This window comes from Schistocerca nitens, chromosome 1, assembly GCF_023898315.1.
Source record: "Schistocerca nitens isolate TAMUIC-IGC-003100 chromosome 1, iqSchNite1.1, whole genome shotgun sequence".
NCBI classification, from domain to species: domain Eukaryota; kingdom Metazoa; phylum Arthropoda; class Insecta; order Orthoptera; family Acrididae; genus Schistocerca; species Schistocerca nitens.
In genome coordinates, this window is record NC_064614.1 from 186,000,576 (window position 1) to 186,023,679 (window position 23,104).

The 23,104-nt window shown below is 40.0% G+C and overlaps 1 protein-coding gene across 1 annotated transcript in view; it reads right to left on the reverse strand.

Annotated features, from left to right (window-relative positions):
- LOC126244935 (tectonin beta-propeller repeat-containing protein) overlaps positions 1 to 23,104 on the reverse strand; it is a 211,524-nt gene that overhangs the window by 102,597 nt on the left and 85,823 nt on the right. The window contains exon 8 of the mRNA XM_049948276.1: positions 16,954 to 17,307. Within this exon, the coding sequence (XP_049804233.1) occupies positions 16,954 to 17,307 (354 nt within the window). The remainder of the gene's footprint in view (positions 1 to 16,953; positions 17,308 to 23,104) is intronic.

The following is a 23,104-nucleotide window of genomic DNA, read 5'->3' on the forward strand; positions in this document are numbered from 1 at the left end:
TATCTACTGGGAGTTGGTAAATACAGGTAGACATAGCATCCACTATGTATGAGCATGATATCCATTTATATGGTAAAAGTGAGAGGTGGGGTATTAGAAAGTGGAACAGAAGCGTAAAGTAGATTTTAATTTTACCAGAGAATATTTAAGAATATTATTCATAAAAATGTATGCTAGGGCAATGAACCAGGAGGCCTACTCAAGAAGGATACGGAGGGCGCACTTGACATTTATTGGATGAGAAAAAGGGCGGATAGGCAGACCTATGAAAGGCTGACCTATACTGTGTGGAGAGGGGCACCAAGAAGGGGATTGACCTGTACCATAGGAGGATAGGAATAAGAAAGGGGCATACCTACCAAAATGGAAGGAGAAAGGGTACTCCTAGGCTCAACCCATGTAAGATATAGGTACTGTTCCTAAAGGGAAAAAGGGCAGTATTGTGACAGAAGTCGCATGTTTAAAGGGATGAGTCTGGTAAGTTTGAATTCTATGCAGCACTAGCATTTTTATGTTTTAGATTTACAAATGTCAGAAGAAGGGAACACTTTATTCTATTCAAAGTTCCTCCAGATTACAATAAGTAATGAATAATTACATACTTAGGAGAAATAGTACAGGAAGTAAGAACAAAGCAGTAGAGTATTCATGACTTATGTGCAACTGGTATTTACGATTTGAAGAGGAATAGAAAACAAAGTTTTTTTTTTTTTTTTTTTTTTTTTTTAAAAAGATTGAAAAGAGCTAACTCACAACATGGATTGAAAGGTTCACATTTTGTAATTGTGGTAAAATATGCACAGTTATTAGTAAAAAAAGAGAGGTACTGTTAAAAGATAAAGAATTATTATCTTGTGTAATATTATTGTACATATTGAATATGTATAAAATATTGCGTGTTCGAGCTAAGGGGAGGGATACGCAGTGCCTCAAACATTCTGGGGTAAATTCTAGAAACACTCAGCCTTCCACCGTCTCGAACACCCGATATTTTAGGTACGGGTGCGGGAGAGTGAGAATGTTTCTACCGATCCACCTGTTTCCTATGTGCAGATCGGAAGTTTGTTATTCGAAGACTGTAAGAGGGGCAAGTCACTGACGACAAGTGTTTGCTGCCGCACCACAGAAGGCGTGAGGAGAAAACAATGATTAATTATGTCATATTCTTTGATGTGTTAGTGTCTGTGGTGATTGTAAAAAATACTATTGAACAGTTGAATATACAGTGCTATGCAAATTCGTGTATTGGACTCGCTTGGGACCAGAGACTTTTAAATTTTTCATGTCTTGGCTATGAACGAAACAAGACACATGTACGCTATTTGAATATGTGTAAATGAGTCTAATGTGTAAGGAATAAGTTAGTTTGCAGAAAGTTGAAAATATAATGTGATGCAACTGAAAATTATTATACGAGTACCAAAATTATTTCGAGGATAGAGAAGTATTTTAATAAATTCCCTTAACCAGCTATAATCTTCGAAGAAGAAGCTTGTGGGAGATTGACATAGCTGATTACCCAGAGAAGAGGTTCGGCTACACACAATGTGCGAGTTAACTGAACTGAGAGACGTGTGTGTCTTGCAACCCAATACCACACAGTCTCTTGTCGTCCGAAAAATGTTAAGAGTCCTTCTCACAGCCTGAAAATCTAGCAAAAGATCCAGTAAGTATGGAATAAAATAAGAAAAGGAGAGTGCTGAGAGAGAAGGAAAGTGGTTTAAAGTTCTACAACGAAAGCAATACACACACCATTTAAAACTAAGGATGCCAACTTCTTTCTTTCCTCCAATTCACAGCTACTGTTTTGGTTCTTTTTACAGTCCTCTTTAGAGATCATTTACTTTAGTCACACCACAAGATGTCCAGCATTTGACCGCATGGTAAGAGCAAAGTGGCTACCGAGCTTATGAAACACAAGTAGAGGATTTTAAAATTCGGTAAAACAGTTTTGATCACAACAGATACTTATTTTAGTTGGCAGCTGATTTCAGTCCATAATTCAGATCATATTCAACTCATATGTACTGCAATACAATAGTAATACATATTGAGAGGGATTTACATACAAAGAAATAGCAACATGGCTAAGAAAACATCTAAAATAAAAGCTACTTTAATAACAAAGTATGATTTTATACCCATGATGGTGGCTGGTAGTAGTGGAAAGAGCACTATCTGTAAGAGCATACACATAAATGGCTGAATGAGGCAGCATTACTCAAGAATATATACTGCAAGCTCTGCCCTATTTTATCACATGCACTGTTAAATCATTGACAGTCAATCATGTACTTCTTACGTGAATTTACAAGAAAACTAGATACTGAAATTTATGCAAGAATTACATACATAAAGGTTTACAACAGATCCTATCATTATTAGTTTAAAGTAAACAAACAAAATTACAGACATTATTTGATCATTTTTGTATGTAGAGTGCCCTCTTTGGGCATTTGTATGAACTATTTGAAAGTAGTCATAGCAGAAACAGCTTTACTTGGTTACCACAGCAATGGCTTGCTAGTATTGATAGTTACGCTCCAGTAAGGCCCACCACAGACACGATGGCAGAGGATGGAATGCTGAGGAGGCAGCCACTGTCCGATGTCTCCTGTGATTTACTCTAACAACTGGAGGATGAGTTGTGGTAGTCAGTGTCTTTGTTACTATTGTCTATCAAAGATGAAACACAATGAACAACTTCCAAGGCATCAGAGAGCTACTGCCTGCTCAGCATTCCATCCTATGCCACAGTGTCTATTGTGGGTCTTGCTGGAGCGTAACTGTCAACAGTGCCAAGCCATTGTTATGGTAACCAAATACAACCATCTTTGCTATGACTACTTTCAACTTCTTCTTTCGGTGCTATCATGTTCAGATGTTGGCAATCATGATGGCTTGTCCTCTGTTGTTGGTAGTAATATGGAACAGTTCTATTGAAGAAGTACTGAACCAGCATCCAAGGTTGTCAGACCAAGATAATCATCTTCTTCCAGGACCCTTTTGCTGTTATTTTCCCTTAAGCTTTAGCAAATCAGATCTATTTCTAATCCACATAATATGACCTAGATATTGCAACTTTCACATTTCATTATCTTGATTAATATAGGTGTAATGTTCATTCTTCTCAAACTTTCTACGTTTGTCTCTCTCTGGGTCCAATGTATTCTCAGTATCTGTCTATAAAGCTACAATTCAGGGGCCTTCAGCATCTTCGCCATGTTTTTATTTAAGGTCCATGTCTATGCCCCATACATGAGCAGAATATACGTAGCAGTGCAAAAGTCTGATTTTTGTTCTTAAAGTTAGGTTATGGCTTTTGAAGACAGAACTCATTTCCTGAAACACACTTCTTTCTTTCCCACTGTGAATCTTGATTTCTTGAGAGTTATCCCAATTCTCATTTATTATGTTTCCAAGGTATGTATATTGTTTTATCCTTTCTATAGTTCTTTGGTTTATGACTAAGTTTCCTCCTGTAATACTTTCCTTACTTGCGACGATGCGCTTTGTCTTTGTGGTATTTATTTCAAGCCCATATTGACTGCTAACTCTCACAGTTCCATCCATTAATAATGATAACACCTTGATAGTGGCAGAAAATACAATAGGATCATCAGCATATTGAATGTTGTTTGATCTTATTCCATTTATCACAATTCCTTCTTTTACTTCTTTCAGGGATTCTCTGAATATGAATTCTGAGTATATATTAAATAGTTTGGGAGATGTGATACATCCCTGTCTCACATCCCTGAGAATTTTTACTGCTTCAGTTTGTTCTCCATCAATATTCAATACCGCTGTTTTGATTCCAGTACAGGTTCTTGATGATTCACCGATCTTTTTCCTCCATTCTACTCCATTTCTCAAAATCTCCATCAATTTGTCATGTTTTACTCTATCAAAAGCCTTCTGGTTAACCTATTAGACGTGATAATAATTTTTTTTATTTACTTCTCTACATCTCTGAAACAATACTTGTACACTGAACAAGACTTCTCTCATATTAGGGGCTCTCTCTTCCTCACATAGTCTATATATTCTTCTGTGTATCACCCCCAAAACAATTTCAAGATACGGTTCATTAAGCTTACCGTATGATAATCTCCACATTGTTTTGCATTTGGCTTTTTGGGCAGAGTAACGAACTCTGATTTCAGCCACTCCAATGGAATGTTTGCAGATACATAAATTTGACTGAAGATTTTTGTTAACCATTTAATATGATTTTCATCCACCAGTTTTAAGAATTACTTTATTTAGTCCCACAGCCTTTCCATACTTCATTAGATCGATGGCTGTTTGAACCTCTACTTATAGTATATCTGTACCACTTACTTCATTTGATTTCATCTGTACTTGAACTAAAAGCACAACTATTGCCATAAAATAAATTTTCTATATATTTTTTCCATGTCTTTTTCATATCTTCTAATTCCACCACTAAGTTCCCTGCTTCACCCAACTAGCTCATACAAATGCCCATAGAGAGCAGTCTCCACACAAAGATGATCAAATCATGTCTGTTCTTTCATTTCTTTACTTTAAATTAATCATTATAGGATTTGTTGTGAACCTTTATGTGTGTGATTGATGTCTGTATTTTTATATCTATTTTTCTTGTAAATTCGACTATACCATTCAGTGTAGCATATCTCATGTAAGACGTACATGATTGGTTGTCAATGATTTAATGTTGTATGTGATGGGCAGAGCCTACAGTATATATTCTTGAGTAAACATTGCATTATTCAACAGCTGACATATGTGCTCTTACGAATACTGCTTTATCCCACTGCTACCATCTGCCATCATGGGTATCAAATTGTACTTTGTTATTATTGTAGCTTTTTTTGAATTTTTTTGCCACATTACCATCTCTCTGTACAGAAATAGATCTGAATATGTACCACTATTATATTGCAGTGCTTACGGCCTGATGAACTGATTTAGTGAATTTTAATGTTTTATACCGATCGCTGTTTACACTCCATTGATAGAACGCTTTTTAAAATTTTAAACAAACAAAGTCCTTCATGCAAACATCAACTGTCTCATTGTCAGTGTGGCAAATGGGCCGATGTTAGTAGTTCAAGCTTTAGCTTCAGCATCAGCTGACAGGTTTACAAGCTGCTGTGACTTCTCCTGGCACGAGTTAGTACTTTTCTGTTGTGTACTAATAATCTGGGTGTTATATTTCACTATTATTACTGATATTATTGTCATCACCATCACTACACGACTTCAACTGACGCTGCTGCTGTTTCTTACTGGTGTTGGTACATCTACTATTTGTATAAGTAGCATTACAATTGATATCAATATTGCAAAATGAACTTTTTTTAAATTTCTTTTCTTTTTCATACCTATCTTCTTCTCTCCCCTGCAATGCCACCTTCTTACCCCAGTCATCCTGTATATTTAGATGTACTTAGCAAGCCATCTTCCGTCACTCCAGAACACATTATTCTTGCTTTTAGCACAGCATATAAACTGTGTCTTTTGTATAAAATCAGGGGTACATATAAATTCCTTGCAAAAATGAAAAATGGCTTGAATGATGACAAATTCCTCATATTAACAATGAGAATTGTCACAATACTAATTGTCATTTGCTCGAAGGCATTAATGCCTCTCTGACACTTGAAACCGTCAAGGCAATGTAGGAAACTATACTTGTCAGACAGAGAACTGCTATGTTAACACATAACTATTGCACTCCGAAAACAAAACACAGTAGATACTTCTCTTATCTTCATTTAGTTTTTGAAAAAAGTTATCATCACTTTCCTTGATAACACAAGAACAAGTTGCTATTACTTCATTCTCTTCAGTTAATGCATTGACTGCAAGTGATATAAACTGTCACAGGTATTCTGGGAAAGTTGGTCCTCTAAATTTTCTTCATTGTTGTTTCTCTGTTATGGTTTATACCTTGAATCTGGCTATCTCATCTCACCTAGATACAGGAGACTTTCTAATATACACAGCTTCATGTTACATTTTTCTTGTCAGTTAACGATCTTCTCCTTGGTGTATATTGGCAACCACTTAACAAATGCACTGTACCATGTCCCACAACCTTTCAAAAAGCAATTTTCCTCACAAAAACTTGTATTAATCATTGTCCAATATCCACATCCATACTACTGTATGCAATTTCTTTCAACTGAAAGTGTTTTTAGGTTGATTAACATATCTTCCCAGCCAAAAATCTCTTAGGGGGAAGCAGGATAGAGGACAAATTTTTTTTTCCATATGTATCCCCAAACAGAAACTTACACATCTTTCCCCATTAGTCTCTTTAAAGATAAATGACATCATTGGCTTTCAAACATTACTGACACATTGGCTTTCAAACATTACTGACAACAAAATTAAATCCAACAACAGATGTGATTACTTACACTATCTTTACAACTATAAAGAATTGATTAACAAAGAGATTTATACACTGAACTAAATAATTCTTTATTGAATGGGATCCATCTTACATGCAGCATGCTCTGACATATGTAAAATGTTTTTGTGAAGTTTAAGCTATCAAGGAAAACTAGGTCTATGCTGAGTCATTATACACAGCACGGTTACACAAGGCAGAAAGATGTACGGGCTCCAAAAAGAGAAAATGTCCATCTAAGAAAATATATGAACCATCTCAAATAAGATGAACAAAGCATTAATAAAAGAAATGGTTCAGTGTATGCCTTTGACAAAAGCACAGAAAAATAAATGAAGAACTCAAAAAAATTGATGGACCACATAAAACTGATAACACAATTCCATCAGTGGTTACCTACAGATCATTAAAAGGAGAAGCTCTGTTCTATCTTGACTACTCAAGATCTTGAACTGAACAGTCCATTTTTTCAAACACCTTGCTGAATTCAACAAATATGACGTAGGAGGCCATCAGGACGTTGTTCCATGGAACACATTTTTCTAACACTACCTTTCTTTTTTTATAGAAATAACCAATACCATGTATACTATCGATTCTTCTATAGATGAGCATTATATCAGCTGTTTAACTGAATGAACTTCATATGATTCTGTATACGATGTGTTATGTTTCGGGCTAAAATACGTAAAAAGAAATCAGTTTGTTAGTACTCCTTACCTACAGTTAAAATCACTCTTCTTTTAGAAATATTTGAAATTAAGAAATATCTGGCATACTTAAAATTCCTATCATTAATTGCACAATCTGATCATAATTATAAAATTTATTTCTGGAGGACTCATTTACAAAATAATGGTATATTTTAGCGAAGATTCTTCTTTTGTCAAGAAAGTTTGTAAACTTTTTTTTTTTTTTTTTTTTTATTTTTTTAATGGAGGTTGTGAAGCCTGTGTGATATAGAGGAATGGGATAAAATAAAAGACAAACATAGCAACAGATAGTACTTCATCAATTATATAGTTATCTGGAAGCCACCAAATCAAAATTTCAGCCGCAAGAATGTACCCTCAACTAGAGCCAACAACAAAAAGAAAAAATGAAGATAAGTAAAAAAGTTTTTCGTTTGTATATCTTAGGCCTCTTGAAGTTTTCAAAACTTGTGCAGGGACAGAGAATTTTAATAGTGATATGTGGGAGGGAAAGATTACAAGACCTCACAACCACCAATGTGCAGCAATGTGAGGTGTAATTATGAACACAGCTAGATCATCAATTTGTTTGTTTATTTTTCTCTATGCTCTCCACTGATCAACAGAATTTGGTTACAATAACTAATATTAATGCAGAGTACCCTCCACTCTGTACAATAAAACAGGTTGTGGAGTGTTTCTGTAAATGCAGATATGTTCACTCATTAGGGTCTGCATTCAGCTAGTTTCTGTACAGGGATAGTACACTACAATAACATAAAATATATAAGAAAATGGATGTGGGTCATGATTAGTGACATGGTTCATCATTTCAATTTCGGTCTCTATTCTGAAAATCTTAGATACGAACCCAGTTTCTGTTAATGTCCTTCCTATTTTACTTGCTGTCATTTCTGTCATACTTCTCCCTGTTAAATATTTATTCCTGTTAAATATTTATTTATCTTCACCATCTGTTCCACCATAGTGTACTAACTGCTTTCAAGTTGTTAAAGGTATTTCATATCCACCTTTGCAACTATCTAAAATGTAGTACTTGTGAATATATCTAAAAAGAAAGATGATGAGACTTACCAAACAAAAGCGCTGCCAGGTCGATAGACACACAAATATACACACAAAATTCAAGCTTTCGCAACAAACTGTTGCCTCATCAGGAAAGAGGGAAGGAGAGGGAAAGACGAAAGGATGTGGGTTTTAAGGGAGAGGGTAAGGAGTCATTCCAATCCCGGGAGCGGAAAGACTTACCTTAGGGGGAAAAAAGGACAGGTATACACTCGCACACACACACATATCCATCCACACATACAGACACAAGCAGACATATTTAAAGACAAAGAGTTTGGGCAGAGATGTCAGTCGAGGTGGAAGAGTAGAGGCAAAGAAGTTGTTGAGAGACAGGTGAGGTATGAGTGGCGGCAACTTGAAATTAGCGGAGATTGAGGCCTGGCGGATAACGAGAAGAGAGGATATACTGAAGGGCAAGTTCCCATCTCCGGAGTTTGGATAGGTTGGTGTTGGTGGGAAGTATCCAGATAACCCGGACGGTGTAACACTGTGCCAAGATGTGCTGGCTGTGCACCAAGGCATGTTTAGCCACAGGGTGATCCTCATTACCAACAAACACTGTCTGCCTGTGTCCATTCATGCGAATGGACAGTTTGTTGCTGGTCATTCCCACATAGAATGCATCACAGTGTAGGCAGGTCAGTTGGTAAATCACGTGGGTGCTTTCACACGTGGCTCTGCCTTTGATCGTGTACACCTTCCGGGTTACAGGACTGGAGTAGGTGGTGGTGGGAGGGTGCATGGGACAGGTTTTGCACCGGGGGCGGTTACAAGGATAGGAGCCAGAGGGTAGGGAAGGTGGTTTGGGGATTTCATAGGGATGAACTAACAGGTTACGAAGGTTAGGTGGACGGCGGAAAGACACTCTTGGCGGAGTGGGGAGGATTTCATGAAGGATGGATCTCATTTCAGGGCAGGATTTGAGGAAGTCGTATCCCTGCTGGAGAGCCACATTCAGAGTCTGGTCCAGTCCCGGAAAGTATCCTGTCACAAGTGGGGCACTTTTGTGGTTCTTCTGTGGGGGATTCTACTTTCTCAGGCTTGTCTGACATTTGGCATTACCCCCAAAGGCCTCACACTTAAAGTTCCCATCTCTGGCTGCAACCCTTCCTTCCATCAGTCCCTATACCAGTTCCAAACTGAACAATCCATTGCCCTCACCCACCTAATCCTTCACCTACACATCAACTCAGCCAACGAACACACCCGTCAACTCCTATCCTTAATAAAAGTCCTTAATCTTTCCTCTCCCACATCCACACCGGCTGTTCAGAGCATCTTCCTACAGGCCAACCGTAAATTAGTACAGCATGCCACCCTCCACCTCAAAAAACTATCCAATCTCCTGGTTTCCCACCTCCGGAAAGGCAACTCACTCACCCTTCACAACCTTTCCAGCAAACCTCAACCACCTCTCATTGCACACAAACCCAGTCTCTCCCATCTACTCAATCTCCCACTTCCAGCTGCACTCCCTTCAAAACCTCAAAATTCCTTTCAACACAATCTGGAACCACAACACCCTAATTCAGTAGTTAACCTTTCCTCCAAACCTCTCTCCCAATCCGAAACCTCTGTCCTATCCAAAGGCCTCACCTTCAGCCCCACTCCCAGATTCAACCAAACAGCCCTCGTCAAAGATTTACTGTCCTACACCCGTACTCTCTGCTGGAAATATCACTTTGCCACGAAGAAAAATGATCCTAATCCTACTCCTAATGATCCAACTCCCCAAGACACCATCCAAATTGAACCCTGCCTGGAACAGTTCCGTCCTCCGTCACAGCGGGACCCACCTCCTCTTCCTCAAAATCACCCTCTCCAAACCTTCCAGGAATTTCTGACTTCCAGCCTTGCATCTCAATCCTTCTTAAAAAACCTTAATCCTACACCCAACATCACCACTGCTGAAGCCCAGGCTATCCGTGATCTGAAGGCTGACCGATCCATCGTCATTCTTCCGGTGGACAAGGGTTCCACGACCGTGGTACTTGATCGTCGGGAGTATGTGGCTGAGGGACTGCGTCAGCTTTCAGACAACACCACATACAAAGTTTGCCAAGGTAACCCCATTCCCGATGTCCAGGCGGAGCTTCAAGGAATCCTCAGAACCTTAGGCCCCCTGCAAAACCTTTCACCCGACTCCATCAACCTCCTGACCCCACCGACACCCCGCACCCCAACCTTCTACCTTCTTCCTAAAATCCACAAACCCAATCATCCCGGCCGCCCCATTGTAGCTGGTTACCAAGCCCCCACAGAACGTATCTCTGCCTACGTAGATCAACACCTTCAACCCATTACATGCAGTCTCCCATCCTTCATCAAAGACACCAACCACTTCCTTGAACGCCTGGAATCCTTACCCAATCTGTTACCCCCGGAAACCATCCTTGTAACCATTGATGCCACTTCCTTATACACAAATATTCCGCACGTCCAGGGCCTCGCTGCGATGGAGCATTTCCTTTCACGCCGATCACCTGCCACCCTACCTTAAACCTCTTTCCTCATTACCTTAGCCAGCTTCATCCTGACCCACAACTTCTTCACTTTTGAAGGCCAGACATACCAACAATTAAAGGGAACAGCCATGGGTACCAGGATGGCCCCCTCGTACGCCAACCTATTCATGGGTCGCTTAGAGGAAGCCTTCTTGGTTACCCAGGTCTGCCAACCCAAAGTTTGGTACAGATTTATTGGTGACATCTTCATGATCTGGACTCACAGTGAAGAAGAACTCCAGAATTTCCTCTCCAACCTCAACTCCTTTGGTTCCATCAGATTCACCTGGTCCTACTCCAAATCCCATGCCACTTTCCTTGACGTTGACCTCCACCTGTCCAATGGCCAACTTCACACGTCCGTCCACATCAAACCCACCAACAAGCAACAGTACCTCCATTATGACAGCTGCCACCCATTCCACATCAAACGGTCCCTTCCCTACAGCCTAGGTCTTCGTGGCAAACGAATCTGCTCCAGTCCGGAATCCCTGAAACATTACACCAACAACCTGACAACAGCTTTCGCATCCTGCAACTACCCTCCCGGCCTGGTACAGAAGCAAATAACCAGAGCCACTTCCTCATCCCCTCAAACCCAGAATCCCCCACAGAAGAACCACAAAAGTGCCCCACTTGTGACAGGATACTTTCCGGGACTGGACCAGACTCTGAATGTGGCTCTCCAGCAGGGATACGACTTCCTCAAATCCTGCCCTGAAATGAGATCCATCCTTCATGAAATCCTCCCCACTCCGCCAAGAGTGTCTTTCCGCCGTCCACCTAACCTTCGTAACCTGTTAGTTCATCCCTATGAAATCCCCAAACCACCTTCCCTACCCTCTGGCTCCTATCCTTGTAACCGCCCCCGGTGCAAAACCTGTCCCATGCACCCTCCCACCACCACCTACTCCAGTCCTGTAACCCGGAAGGTGTACACGATCAAAGGCAGAGCCACGTGTGAAAGCACCCACGTGATTTACCAACTGACCTGCCTACACTGTGATGCATTCTATGTGGGAATGACCAGCAACAAACTGTCCATTCGCATGAATGGACACAGGCAGACAGTGTTTGTTGGTAATGAGGATCACCCTGTGGCTAAACATGCCTTGGTGCACAGCCAGCACATCTTGGCACAGTGTTACACCGTCCGGGTTATCTGGATACTTCCCACCAACACCAACCTATCCAAACTCCGGAGATGGGAACTTGCCCTTCAGTATATCCTCTCTTCTCGTTATCCGCCAGGCCTCAATCTCCGCTAATTTCAAGTTGCCGCCACTCATACCTCACCTGTCTCTCAACAACTTCTTTGCCTCTACTCTTCCACCTCGACTGACATCTCTGCCCAAACTCTTTGTCTTTAAATATGTCTGCTTGTGTCTGTATGTGTGGATGGATATGTGTGTGTGTGCGAGTGTATACCTGTCCTTTTTTCCCCCTAAGGTAAGTCTTTCCGCTCCCGGGATTGGAATGACTCCTTACCCTCTCCCTTAAAACCCACATCCTTTCGTCTTTCCCTCTCCTTCCCTCTTTCCTGATGAGGCAACAGTTTGTTGCGAAAGCTTGAATTTTGTGTGTATATTTGTGTTTGTTTGTGTGTCTATCGACCTGGCAGCGCTTTTGTTTGGTAAGTCTCATCATCTTTCTTTTTAGATATATTTTTTCCACGTGGAATGTTTCCCTCTGTTATATTCGTAGTACTTGTGAAGATATATTTGAAATATCTTAAATAATTTATTCATCTACTATCCCAAAATTCTCATTTTATTAAGAAGCAATCAGGAACATCTTTCAATTCTCCTTGATAATTAAAGGTTATTGGTTTATAACTGACTGGAATACTTAAAAAATGGAAACTCCAGGTTGGAACGTCCATAATATAAGAAAAAGAAACATCCCCCAAGCTGTGGCTAAGCCATGTCTTCGCAATGTTCTTTCTTCCAGGAGTGCTAGCTCTGCAAGGTCTGCGGGAGAGGTTCTGTGAAGTTTGGAAGGTAGGAGACAAGGTAATGGTGGAATTAAAGCTGTGAGGACGGGTCATGAGTTACGCTTGGGCAGCTCAGATGGTAGAGCACTAGCTCGCGAAAGGCAAAGGTGTCCCGAATTCAAGTCTCAGTCCAGCACACAGTTAATCTGCCAGGAAGTTTCAAAAGATAGATTGCTGCTCACTGTAAAAATGACACGTAGAGTTGGAAACAGGCACAACAAAAAGACAATTACACATTAGCTTGAAGCCAAAGCCTTCTTCATAAAAGGAAACAAACCCACGTTCATTCACACAAGCAATCACGTTTCACAAAAGCAAGGCCGCCATCTCTGGCAGCTTGGACTGGAATGTGACTGTCACGTAAAAATCTGGAGAGGGTGGGGAAGAGGAAGGGATAATAGGGTACGGGTGGGGGAGCATGCAGGACCAGATTGCCAACAGAGGCAGCTTCAGGAGGCTGTGGGATGGGTAGGTGGAGAAAGTAGAAGCAAGAAATGAGAAGAGCAGGAAAGGGGAAAGACAACTGGGTGCATCGGTAGAGGGTAGCACACACACAGCGTGAGGGGACAAGAATATGGAGTATGTGATAGAGCAGAAGGAGTGGAAACTGTTGAATGGAGGGTGTGGGAGCAGTAGGTTACTGGAAGTTGAGGCCAGGATAATTTTGGAAGCAGAGAATGTGTTGTAAGAATAACTCTCATCTCCACAGTTCAGAAGAGCTGGTGGTGGAGGAGAGGACCCAGATGTCTCAGGTAGTGAACTGATTTCAATAGCTGCTTCACTACATGAGCCATCTGGATCCTTCCCTCCACCATCAGCTTTTCTGAACTGCAGAAATTGGAGTTATCCTTACAACACATTCTCCACATCCAAAATTATACTGGCCTATGGTAACCTACTATTCCCACACACTCCACCCAACAATTTCCACCCCCTCTGCCCTATCAATTCCTACCTATTCTTGTCCCCTCACCCTCTTTGTGTGTCACCCTCTGCAAGCGCACTTGCCCGTCTCTCTCCTTCCCTGCTCCTCTCTTTTTGCCCTCATCCCCCTCCTCTTCCCCCATCTCCTTGCCCCACAGCCTCCCAACACTGTGCCTGTTGGTAGTTTAGTCCCAGCACACTCCATCACACAGTGCTCTTCTCTTCCCCCACCCATACCTTGCTATCCTTTCCCCTTCGCCACCCTCCTCCCGAATGCTGCTCCCATTCTATGTGACAGCTGCATTCACGTCCAAGGTGCTGGAGATGGCAGTCATGCATGCATGAAGTGCGATTGATTGTGTGAATAAATGCATGTATGCATTTCCTTTTCTACAGTCTGCTCTGGCCGAAAACTAATGTGTAAGTGTCTTTTCATTGTGCTTGTCTGCAACTGAACACATCATCTTTACAGTGAGTAGCAATATATCATTTCCTTATATTTTTACCTGGAATATGTGACAGCATGTAAATCTTTTGTGTCTCTCTGTGCATACAGGTCACTACTCTTACATTTTTTTGTTCTGATAATGTTTCAATTAGTTGTGAGTACAGTGCTATAAGGAAAACAAAAAATATTCTCCTTCTCTAAGCAATTCTAGAATGATAAAACTTATGATGAATGCCTCATGTTTCAATAACCGCACAGGTAACTGGACTCCTAATCAAGTACACTTGACAACAGACACCAAATGAGTTCAGAGATGTGTCGCTAGGATTGTTATTTATTTATTCATATGGCTCACATGCAGTTTAAAATTACAGGTATATAACATTAGTAATACTATATATAACAGGAATATAAAGACACAAAACTACATATAAAACTAACTAAATGTCAATATCCAGGTTTCTAATCCACATAAGAGCCATATCATCATCAGCTTTTATGAGGTCGCTCCAGCTCCCCTGGTAGGAACACAAGGGGCATTCGTCTCTAATGTGCTTGATTGTCTGTTTCAGAGCCCCACAGTCACAAACCAGAGATTCTGTAGCATCCCATTTGTAAAGAGAGAGTGCACATCGCCAATGCCTAGTGCGAGCTCTGTTCAATTTCACCCACAGTTTCCTGTCAAGTTCTGTGCGAACGGTATCACAATTATACTTTTGGAACCACTCATGCTTTTCAGGACTTTCAATAAGCTGACAGCTCTGGTCCCACAGGTCTCTCACCCCAGCATTACTGGCATCTAGCTCTTCTGCTTGCCATAAAGGTGTGTTTCTTGAACGGAGTCTATTTCGTCGTAAACTTGGTATGTCTTCCTGTATGAGTAATTCCAGGTTCTCCTGTAACTTGCGTTATTCCCTAAGCAAAGCCTCACCTCTGCGGATTGCTGGTGGGTAGATGTTGCTCAGCAGAGGAAGCCAATAAGTAGGTGTTGGTCAGACTGCCCCAGTTATTAACTGCATAGTGTGGTTCAACTGGACGATGATCAGGTTGGTGTGACAGCTGTTTAGCCACACCGGAGCATAATACTGGGCTGCTGAGAAGACCAGTGCAATGGATAATGTGCACACGGTTTCTGAAGAAGTTCCCCATGTCATTCCACAGAATTTTTGAATAATATTGTTTTATTATCTTGGCAGCAGTAACTTCAAGACGTTTTCTATATGAAAGGGTGTGCTCAAGGGTGACACCAAGGTACTTCGGATACTTGTTATGGCAAAGTGTGTTTCCGTTAACTTTCACTCTGAGTTCTGCATTAGCTTGTTTGTTTGCCAGATGAAATGTACATACTTCAGTTTTACTTTTACTGGGTTTAAGTCACCACTTTCTAAAATAGGTGCTCATAATGGATAGTATCAAAATAAAAAAAGCTTTAAAACAGACCTTTTCCGGACCAACTGTTTAAAGGACTTGGCCCTTCAATCTGAGTATGCCATCTAAGCATAGAAGGTATTAGCTGAGCTGAAAGCAAGTACCTATCTAAACTCCTTATAGATAATGATATATTTACAAGCCATAAAATGTGCCATTGCCCCTGGACATTCTGCCAATTACTGCCCAACCATCAATTTATGCTGGAGATTTTAATAGTCACCATGGACACTTGAACTATGCACGTTACAATGAGTGTGGTACTGCGCTCAACAACTGGGCTGAAAATGAAAATCTGTCCTGGTTTTTGATGCCAAGGATTTGGGAACTTTCAGATCGGCTGCTTGGCGAAGAGATTACAACCTGGATCTCTGCTTTGTGTCCCAAGACTGCATAGGGCACCCAGTGCCTAAATCCAGAGAGGTCATACCTAGTTTCCCACAGAGCCAGCACAGGCCAGTAATCCTCGATATGGGGCACTCTGTCCCAATAGCGAGATCTGTACCATGACCCAGATGGAACTTCAGTAGGGCTGATTGGTGCAGTTTTGCTGACCACAACCATAAATATATCTGTTTTATTCCAGCGGAACCTAAAAACTACCCTAGATTCGCTGGGGCTGATCTTACTGCTGCTAAGAAGTTTATTCCTGGTGGGTACAGAAATATATATATATATATATATATATATATATATATATATATATATATATATATATATCAGGCTGGAGTGAACATTGTGAACAACTTTATGAACAGTATAGCGAAACTGGCGACAGAGATATTGCAGACGACCTCCTCCAAAGTCTTGACACTGCTAGAAGAGTATGATAGCGTGAGATGGTAGAAAACGTAAACGTCAGACTCTAGTAGAAAGGCATGGAGCCTTCTGCATAAGCTTGGCAGAGCCTCCAATAAACCCAGGCAGAAACCTGGTATTTCAGGTAACCAAATCGCTAGGATTGTAACAGTTTGGTATAACCCATAAAGAAATGTAACAGTAATTTCTGGAAACTTAAATGGTAATCCTTGGCAGAAATATGACGTAGTCCCCACAAAACCTTGTCATGTAAATTTAGAAAACCTGTATTTGAAGAAGACTGTGTGACCATTATGTTGCTACCATTGTATACCATGTATAGGGAGCATGAGAATAAGATAAGAAAGATTAGGGTGTGTGCAGAGGCATACAGACTGTCACTTTTCCCCCTCGCTCAATATGTGAATGTAATAGGACAGAAATCTATGATATTAGGACCACGTACTCTTTACCATGCACTGGACAGTGGCTTGTGGAGCATATACGTAGATGCCGTTGTAGGTAATGTGTAAAATTATGAATATCACACCTCACTAATAAATCATTTGGCGTATATTTTTAATACATTCTCTTATATAATAGTCCCTGGAAATCAAATGACTCTTACAATTGTTGTGAAGGAAATCTTAAACATCATATGACAAACTTACCAGTTTGGTAAACACTGAGGATCCACTGTGCATGCACCAGCAGCGACCATACACCACACTACATCACATTCTGACCAGTACATTTCACCTGCATCATCATCACCATACACTCCAGAATCAGCAGATAAGTCAGGATCAAAGACACTTCCGTCTGATTCTGGATGTGCTTCCATTCCAACCACAGAACCTACACTTCTAATAGGACTCCAAACTCCAGGATTTGACTTTACATCACCAGCACTTTTCCCTGCCACACGTAATCTACTTGGAGAATTTTCAGTATGTTCTTTGATTGCTGCAATTGTGTTGAAGCTTCCACTGTTGCCATCAGCAGAATTTGAATCATCTTCAGACCTGAAATATACAGCAGCCCTATAATTTCACAAGTATAATTATTAAAACATAATTACCAAATATAATGACAACATAAAGACTCCTTTCTCCAGAATAAGAACGGCATAAAACTGATACTTCTACAATGAACAACTTGTTCACTGTACTACTTTTCTAAATTACTACAATTCATAAGGTTCTCTAGACATGAGTGATGAATATACAGGAAATAGTAGAAATACTGTGAATAAATTGAATGAAAGTCAGATCACCTAAAACCCTCAAAATAACCATCTTACTGTAATTTAACTTGCTCTAAAACATATGAATTTTTGAACAGGAGTTCCAAACCTTATGAGTGAATGCTGAAGACAAGTGAGAATACTACAGTGTTTTCATTTACTTGGATTAAACACAGAATCAGAAGATAAAAGTGTAAAATGTCTACAACATATAGAACTTAAAAATTGAGGCCTTTTATCTCTATACCACTGGACAAAATTTGGAGCTATCTTTACTACAAAACCTTTAACAATAAGCAGTATGCAGCTCTGCAATGACATGCTGCAGGATAACAAATGGAGAAGCCTGAATTATGTATAGGCACTGTATTTTACAGCTTCTTAACTAGATCCAAACAGCATATGCTATTGCAAATGACCCAAATAATATCACAGCACTGCATTACAGAAAGCAGACAACAATTAATCACAGCATTACTTTTAACATCTGTCATTGGTGCCTACAGACAGATCAACTATTGTCATAAGAATTATTAAGATATCAATGAACAAATCTTATTTCGGACTGGTATGGTCTCATCACAATTGTGACTATTAACCACAAAGTAATTTTTATGCTTTTAGGATGTAGTACAGCAGTAGATCATCATTCCTCTGGCAGCAGTGCCCAATACCATTAGATGCTACTGAGATAACACGGCAATTGACTTGTGTTACCAGGATGAAATTGTTATTGCAGACAAAGCTTGTACTGTAGTACAAACATTTTTTTGTATAACTTCAGATAATATGGCACAATTACAGTATCTACACACAATTTTTTAGGATTTCTTCCATCATCATCATAACCACCACATTATAATTTTTTTGTTCCAGCGAACCTGATACAGTTGCTGCTAATATTCTGCAATTTTCTTGTGCTTCCACAACTGTTGTTCGCATATCTGATGCCAGTTGGCACGTCGAATTTCGATGTCCCGAAGGATCTACTTCTCTCAGCTGTCATAAAATATCTCTCTTGGTCTCCTGCCTAGGACATTTTGGTGAAAGCGAAGCTGAGGGGTTCTGCAGGGAGTCCTCCTCTTCATATGGGCCATACCACTGAAATTGCTTCAATTCAAGTCTTCTGCAGGAATCTTTCTAACAGTTGATGGATATCTTCAGTGCTTATTTTATTCTTCTTGTTTTCTACAGGCAACAATGGAAGAACTACTTCATTTCTGTTGCCAAGAGGAGGTTCTTACTCACTACAATAACTGTTGCTGCTTGTACTCCAGGTCTTAGTATAGTTTGGAGATACATTTTGTACGTACTGATCTTAGAAGGTGTGATAGCAGTTGACCAACCACATGATTGAATTTGGAACACCTTTGAATTATGTTTCCAGTCTCTTGAAATATACTGTTGTCTGAGGAAATAACACTACTCACTTATTGGAAGTTGCTCACCTTATCTGTCCCCTCATCTTCAGTTCTTAGATGTACTGTTGGAGAGTTCCTTCTCAACACCAAATCTATTTTCTTGGTTTTTGGTGATTTAGAGACCATATTTGTGAATTATTCACATCAAAAATCTACTTTGGTTTATACCTTGCAAACCACTGGAAGACTTGTGATCAAAGCATAAGGCATAGATAAAATTACTTTGGAATTTCTAAACACATTGGGGGAAGTGACACCCATACAATTATTCAAGCTAATGTGTGGAACCTATGAGACTGGAGACATAGCATCCGACTTTCAGAAGAAAACCATCCACACAACCCAAAAGACAGTAAAAGGAGATAAATGTGAGAATTATTGCAGAGTCTGATTTCTTTGCTCAACTCTTCTCTAGCTGAATAATCTCAAAATTCCGATCTCATATAGATCAGATGTTTAAGAATTATTTCTGACATTTTGTATTACATCAGAGTTCTTTTTGTAATCTGGCCCCCACCTTCACTCCAACAGCAGCAGGAGACCACATCATTTGTTTATTTATTATTTTAAGATTAGATTAGATTAAATTAATACTAGTTCCATGGATCATGAATACGATATTTCGTAATGATGTGGAATGTGTCAAATTTTCCAATACATGACATAATTAAGTTAATTTAACAACATAATTATGTTAATATAACAACTTTTTTTTGTTTTAATTTTTTAATTTTTTTCTTAATTTATATCTAAAAATTCCTCTATGAAGTAGAAGGAGTTGTCATTCAGAAATTCTTTTAATTTCTTCTTAAACACTTGTTGGTTATCTGTCAGACTTTTGATACTATTTGGTAAGTGACCAAAGACTTTAGTGGCAGTATAATTCACCCCTTTCTGTGCCAAAGTTAGATTTAATCTTGAATAGTGAAGATCATCCTTTCTCCTAGTATTGTAGTTATGCACACTGCTATTACTTTTGAATTGTAGAAGTAATTTACTTACTTAATTGTGCCTTGTACTTTTGTAGTTTATTAATTAATTTTCTTGCATGTTTGTGTATTTATGAGGCACAGTTTTGCATTTACAAAAAAAAAAAAAAAAAAAAAAAAAAAAAAAAAAAAAACTGACTGTAGCGCCTCTGTTGCTTGTTGTTTTGGACAGCCAATGACTGATGTGGATGAAAGATGACTTAGACATCTTTAGTATGGGTAAGAGCTGTGAATTTTGTGTTCAGATGCGAGCTCAGTTGGTGATCCTTAATTCAAAACTCCAGGCGATTATGCCTTTGGTTGCACAGCTTTTGGCTGTTGCCAGTGGGTCTCACTGTGGCAGGCCGGATCCATGGGATGTCCACTATGTCCCGTGTGTCCTCCAACTGGTCTGTTGCTGTGGTTGGGCCAGTTACTGCCGTGCTGAGGTTGCTCCTTTACTCATGATGGACTGGGAGGTCATTTCAAGGTGTGGCAGGCAGTGAAAGACATTCTGGGGGACTGATCAATGGTCCCAGTTGGTCTGAATAACAGGTTGGGATTATTGCAGTTGGGAGCTTCAATGTCTGGTGCATGATGGAGCTCCTTGGGCAATGCCTGCCAAGGGGGAGAATTAGTACAGTCCACTCTGTGTGCATATCACAGAATCATCCCGGACATGGAACAGGTCCTTTCAGAGGCCATAAAAAGCATACAGTGCAGCCAACAGCAAGTGGTGGCTCGTGTTGGTACTAATTATGTGTGTCGTTTTCGATCAGAGAGATTCTCTCTGGTTTCTACTGATTATACAAACTGTAAAAACAGCCAGTCTCGCCTGTGAGATGAATGGAGAGCTCACCGTCAGTAGCATTGCTGACAGGAGCGACTATGGGCTTTTGGTACAGAGCCAAATAGTGGGTCTAAATCAGTGGCTCATATGTTCTGTGACTGTGTAGCTACAAAGTCCTTATCTTGTGCCACAGGGTGGGGGGGTATCGGGTTCTGCATAATAGATCGGGGACTTTTAAATACAGGAGGTGGGCACATGGGTAGCAGATCCTGTGTGGAGTGGACTGGGTAGTTTTTTAAGTTGTGAAAGGGTTGCAGCAGTGTAAAAACAGGAGTTCAGTCTCAAATGCTGTGGGTCAAACACAAGATGAGGGTAAACTTAACATAGGTATTATAATTGAAAGCAGCTGTGTTTGGAAAGAGCCACAGTTCTAAGTGCTCATAGAAAGCAGTGAAGCAGAAATCGTTACAGGTATACGATAAATCGCACAAATCTAAGGGCTGTCAATTCAACTAAATACCTAGGAATTACAATTACGAGCAACTTAAACTGGAAAGATCACATAGATACTATTGTGGGGAAGTTGTAACAAAGACTGCAGCACTTTGTTGGCAGAACACTTAGTAGATACGACAAACCCACTAAAGAGACAGCCTACATTACACTTGTCCATCCTCTGCTGGAATATTGCTGCGCGGTATGGGATCCTTACCAGGTAGGATTGATGGAGGACATCGAAAAAGTGCAAAGAAGGGCAGCTCGTTTTGTGTTATCGCGCAGTAGGGGTGAGAGTGTCACTGATATGATACACGAGTTGCAGTGGTAGTCACTGAAACAAAGGTGGTTTTCTTTGCGGCGAGATCTATTTATGAAATTTCAATCACCAACTTTCTCTTCTAAATGCAAAAATATTTTGTTGACATCCACTTACATAAGGAGAAATTATCATCATAATAAAATAAGAAACCAGAGCTCGATCGGAAAGATTTAGGTGTTCCTTTTCCCCATGCGCCCTTCGAGAGTGGAATGGTAGAGGAGTAGTATAAAAATGGTTCGATGAACCCTCTGCCAAACTCTTAAATGTGAATTGCAGAGTAACCATGTAGATGTAGAAGTTGGCTTAAGTCAGAGGAAAGTTCAGTTGAAAAATTTACAAAGGACCTAACTGTGATCAGACAGTATGGATTAAATATATTTGGTGTAGGAATGTTTATTGCTGTCAGCAGTAGTTCTGCCTTAACACTATTCAATTGAATATATATATAGCCCAGACCATTATTTAAATATTCGGTAGTACATAAATGTTAGCTTAAAAAGGCAAATTGGTACAAGATGCTTACCAGCATCCTCCTAAGATGGAGTTCTGGATTAGATTGCCTTCAGTCATATTTTAATGATTCTTACTATTTAATTTTGATAAAAAAACCAGGCTCGAACATCATTTTTCTGTTAGTCAGACTGTATTAGTTATAAGGATTATCCCATTAAATACCCTTCTTGGAATAACTTATACGAAGGTAGAAAGATCAGCCCCTTATACTCTTCACTTGTCTCACAAATGTTGGCGAAGAAAAACCTTAATTGCTTTGTAACGGAAAAGTGGCACTCTCCTAATTAAAATTCTTTGAAGGCTTTTGCATCTTGTACTTCTGTAACAAAGACAAATGTATCCCTTTTTATTGTACAGGGTGCGGCAGCATTCATAGCATAATTTAACTTCCGTAGTACAATGACGTATTGCAGGAATGCGCGCCAGCTTGTGCCGCATTCGTGTACTAATGAGCTGCCATTTCGAGTGTGACAGTGATATGGAGCAGTGGAGTGCACAGCATCGTGCCTCTGCTGTTGAAAGCTATTTCAAGAATAACGACTCTGTTATTGCTACTCAGCATCTATTTCAGCGACATTTCAACTTGGGACATAATGGGAAAGTTCCAGATGGCAGACCATTGTGAGGTGGATATATGCATTTAGAACAACAGCTTCTGTTTGCAATGGTAAACCAGGAAGAAGTGAAAGAACTGTGGGGACACCAGAAGCCATGGAAAATGTTTGTGCTGCACTACTGCATAGCCCAAAAAGATCTGCTCGGCATCATGCGCAAACTGTGCATATGTCCGATCGCTCATTCAGGAGAATATAGCACAAAGATCTCCATTTTCATCCATATAAGCTGCAGATTTTTCAGGAAATTAGGTCTCACAATTGGGTTTCACGCGAAAGATTCTGCTTAACCATGTGTGATCTCCTTTGTCAAAATCCACAAATGCTGCACACCATCCTGATGTCAGATGAAGCTCATTTCAAGCTATGTGGTTCAGTGAATATACAGAATATGCATTATTGGAGTGATGTAAACCCGCATGAGCTGCACATCAAGCCTTTGCACAATTCTCT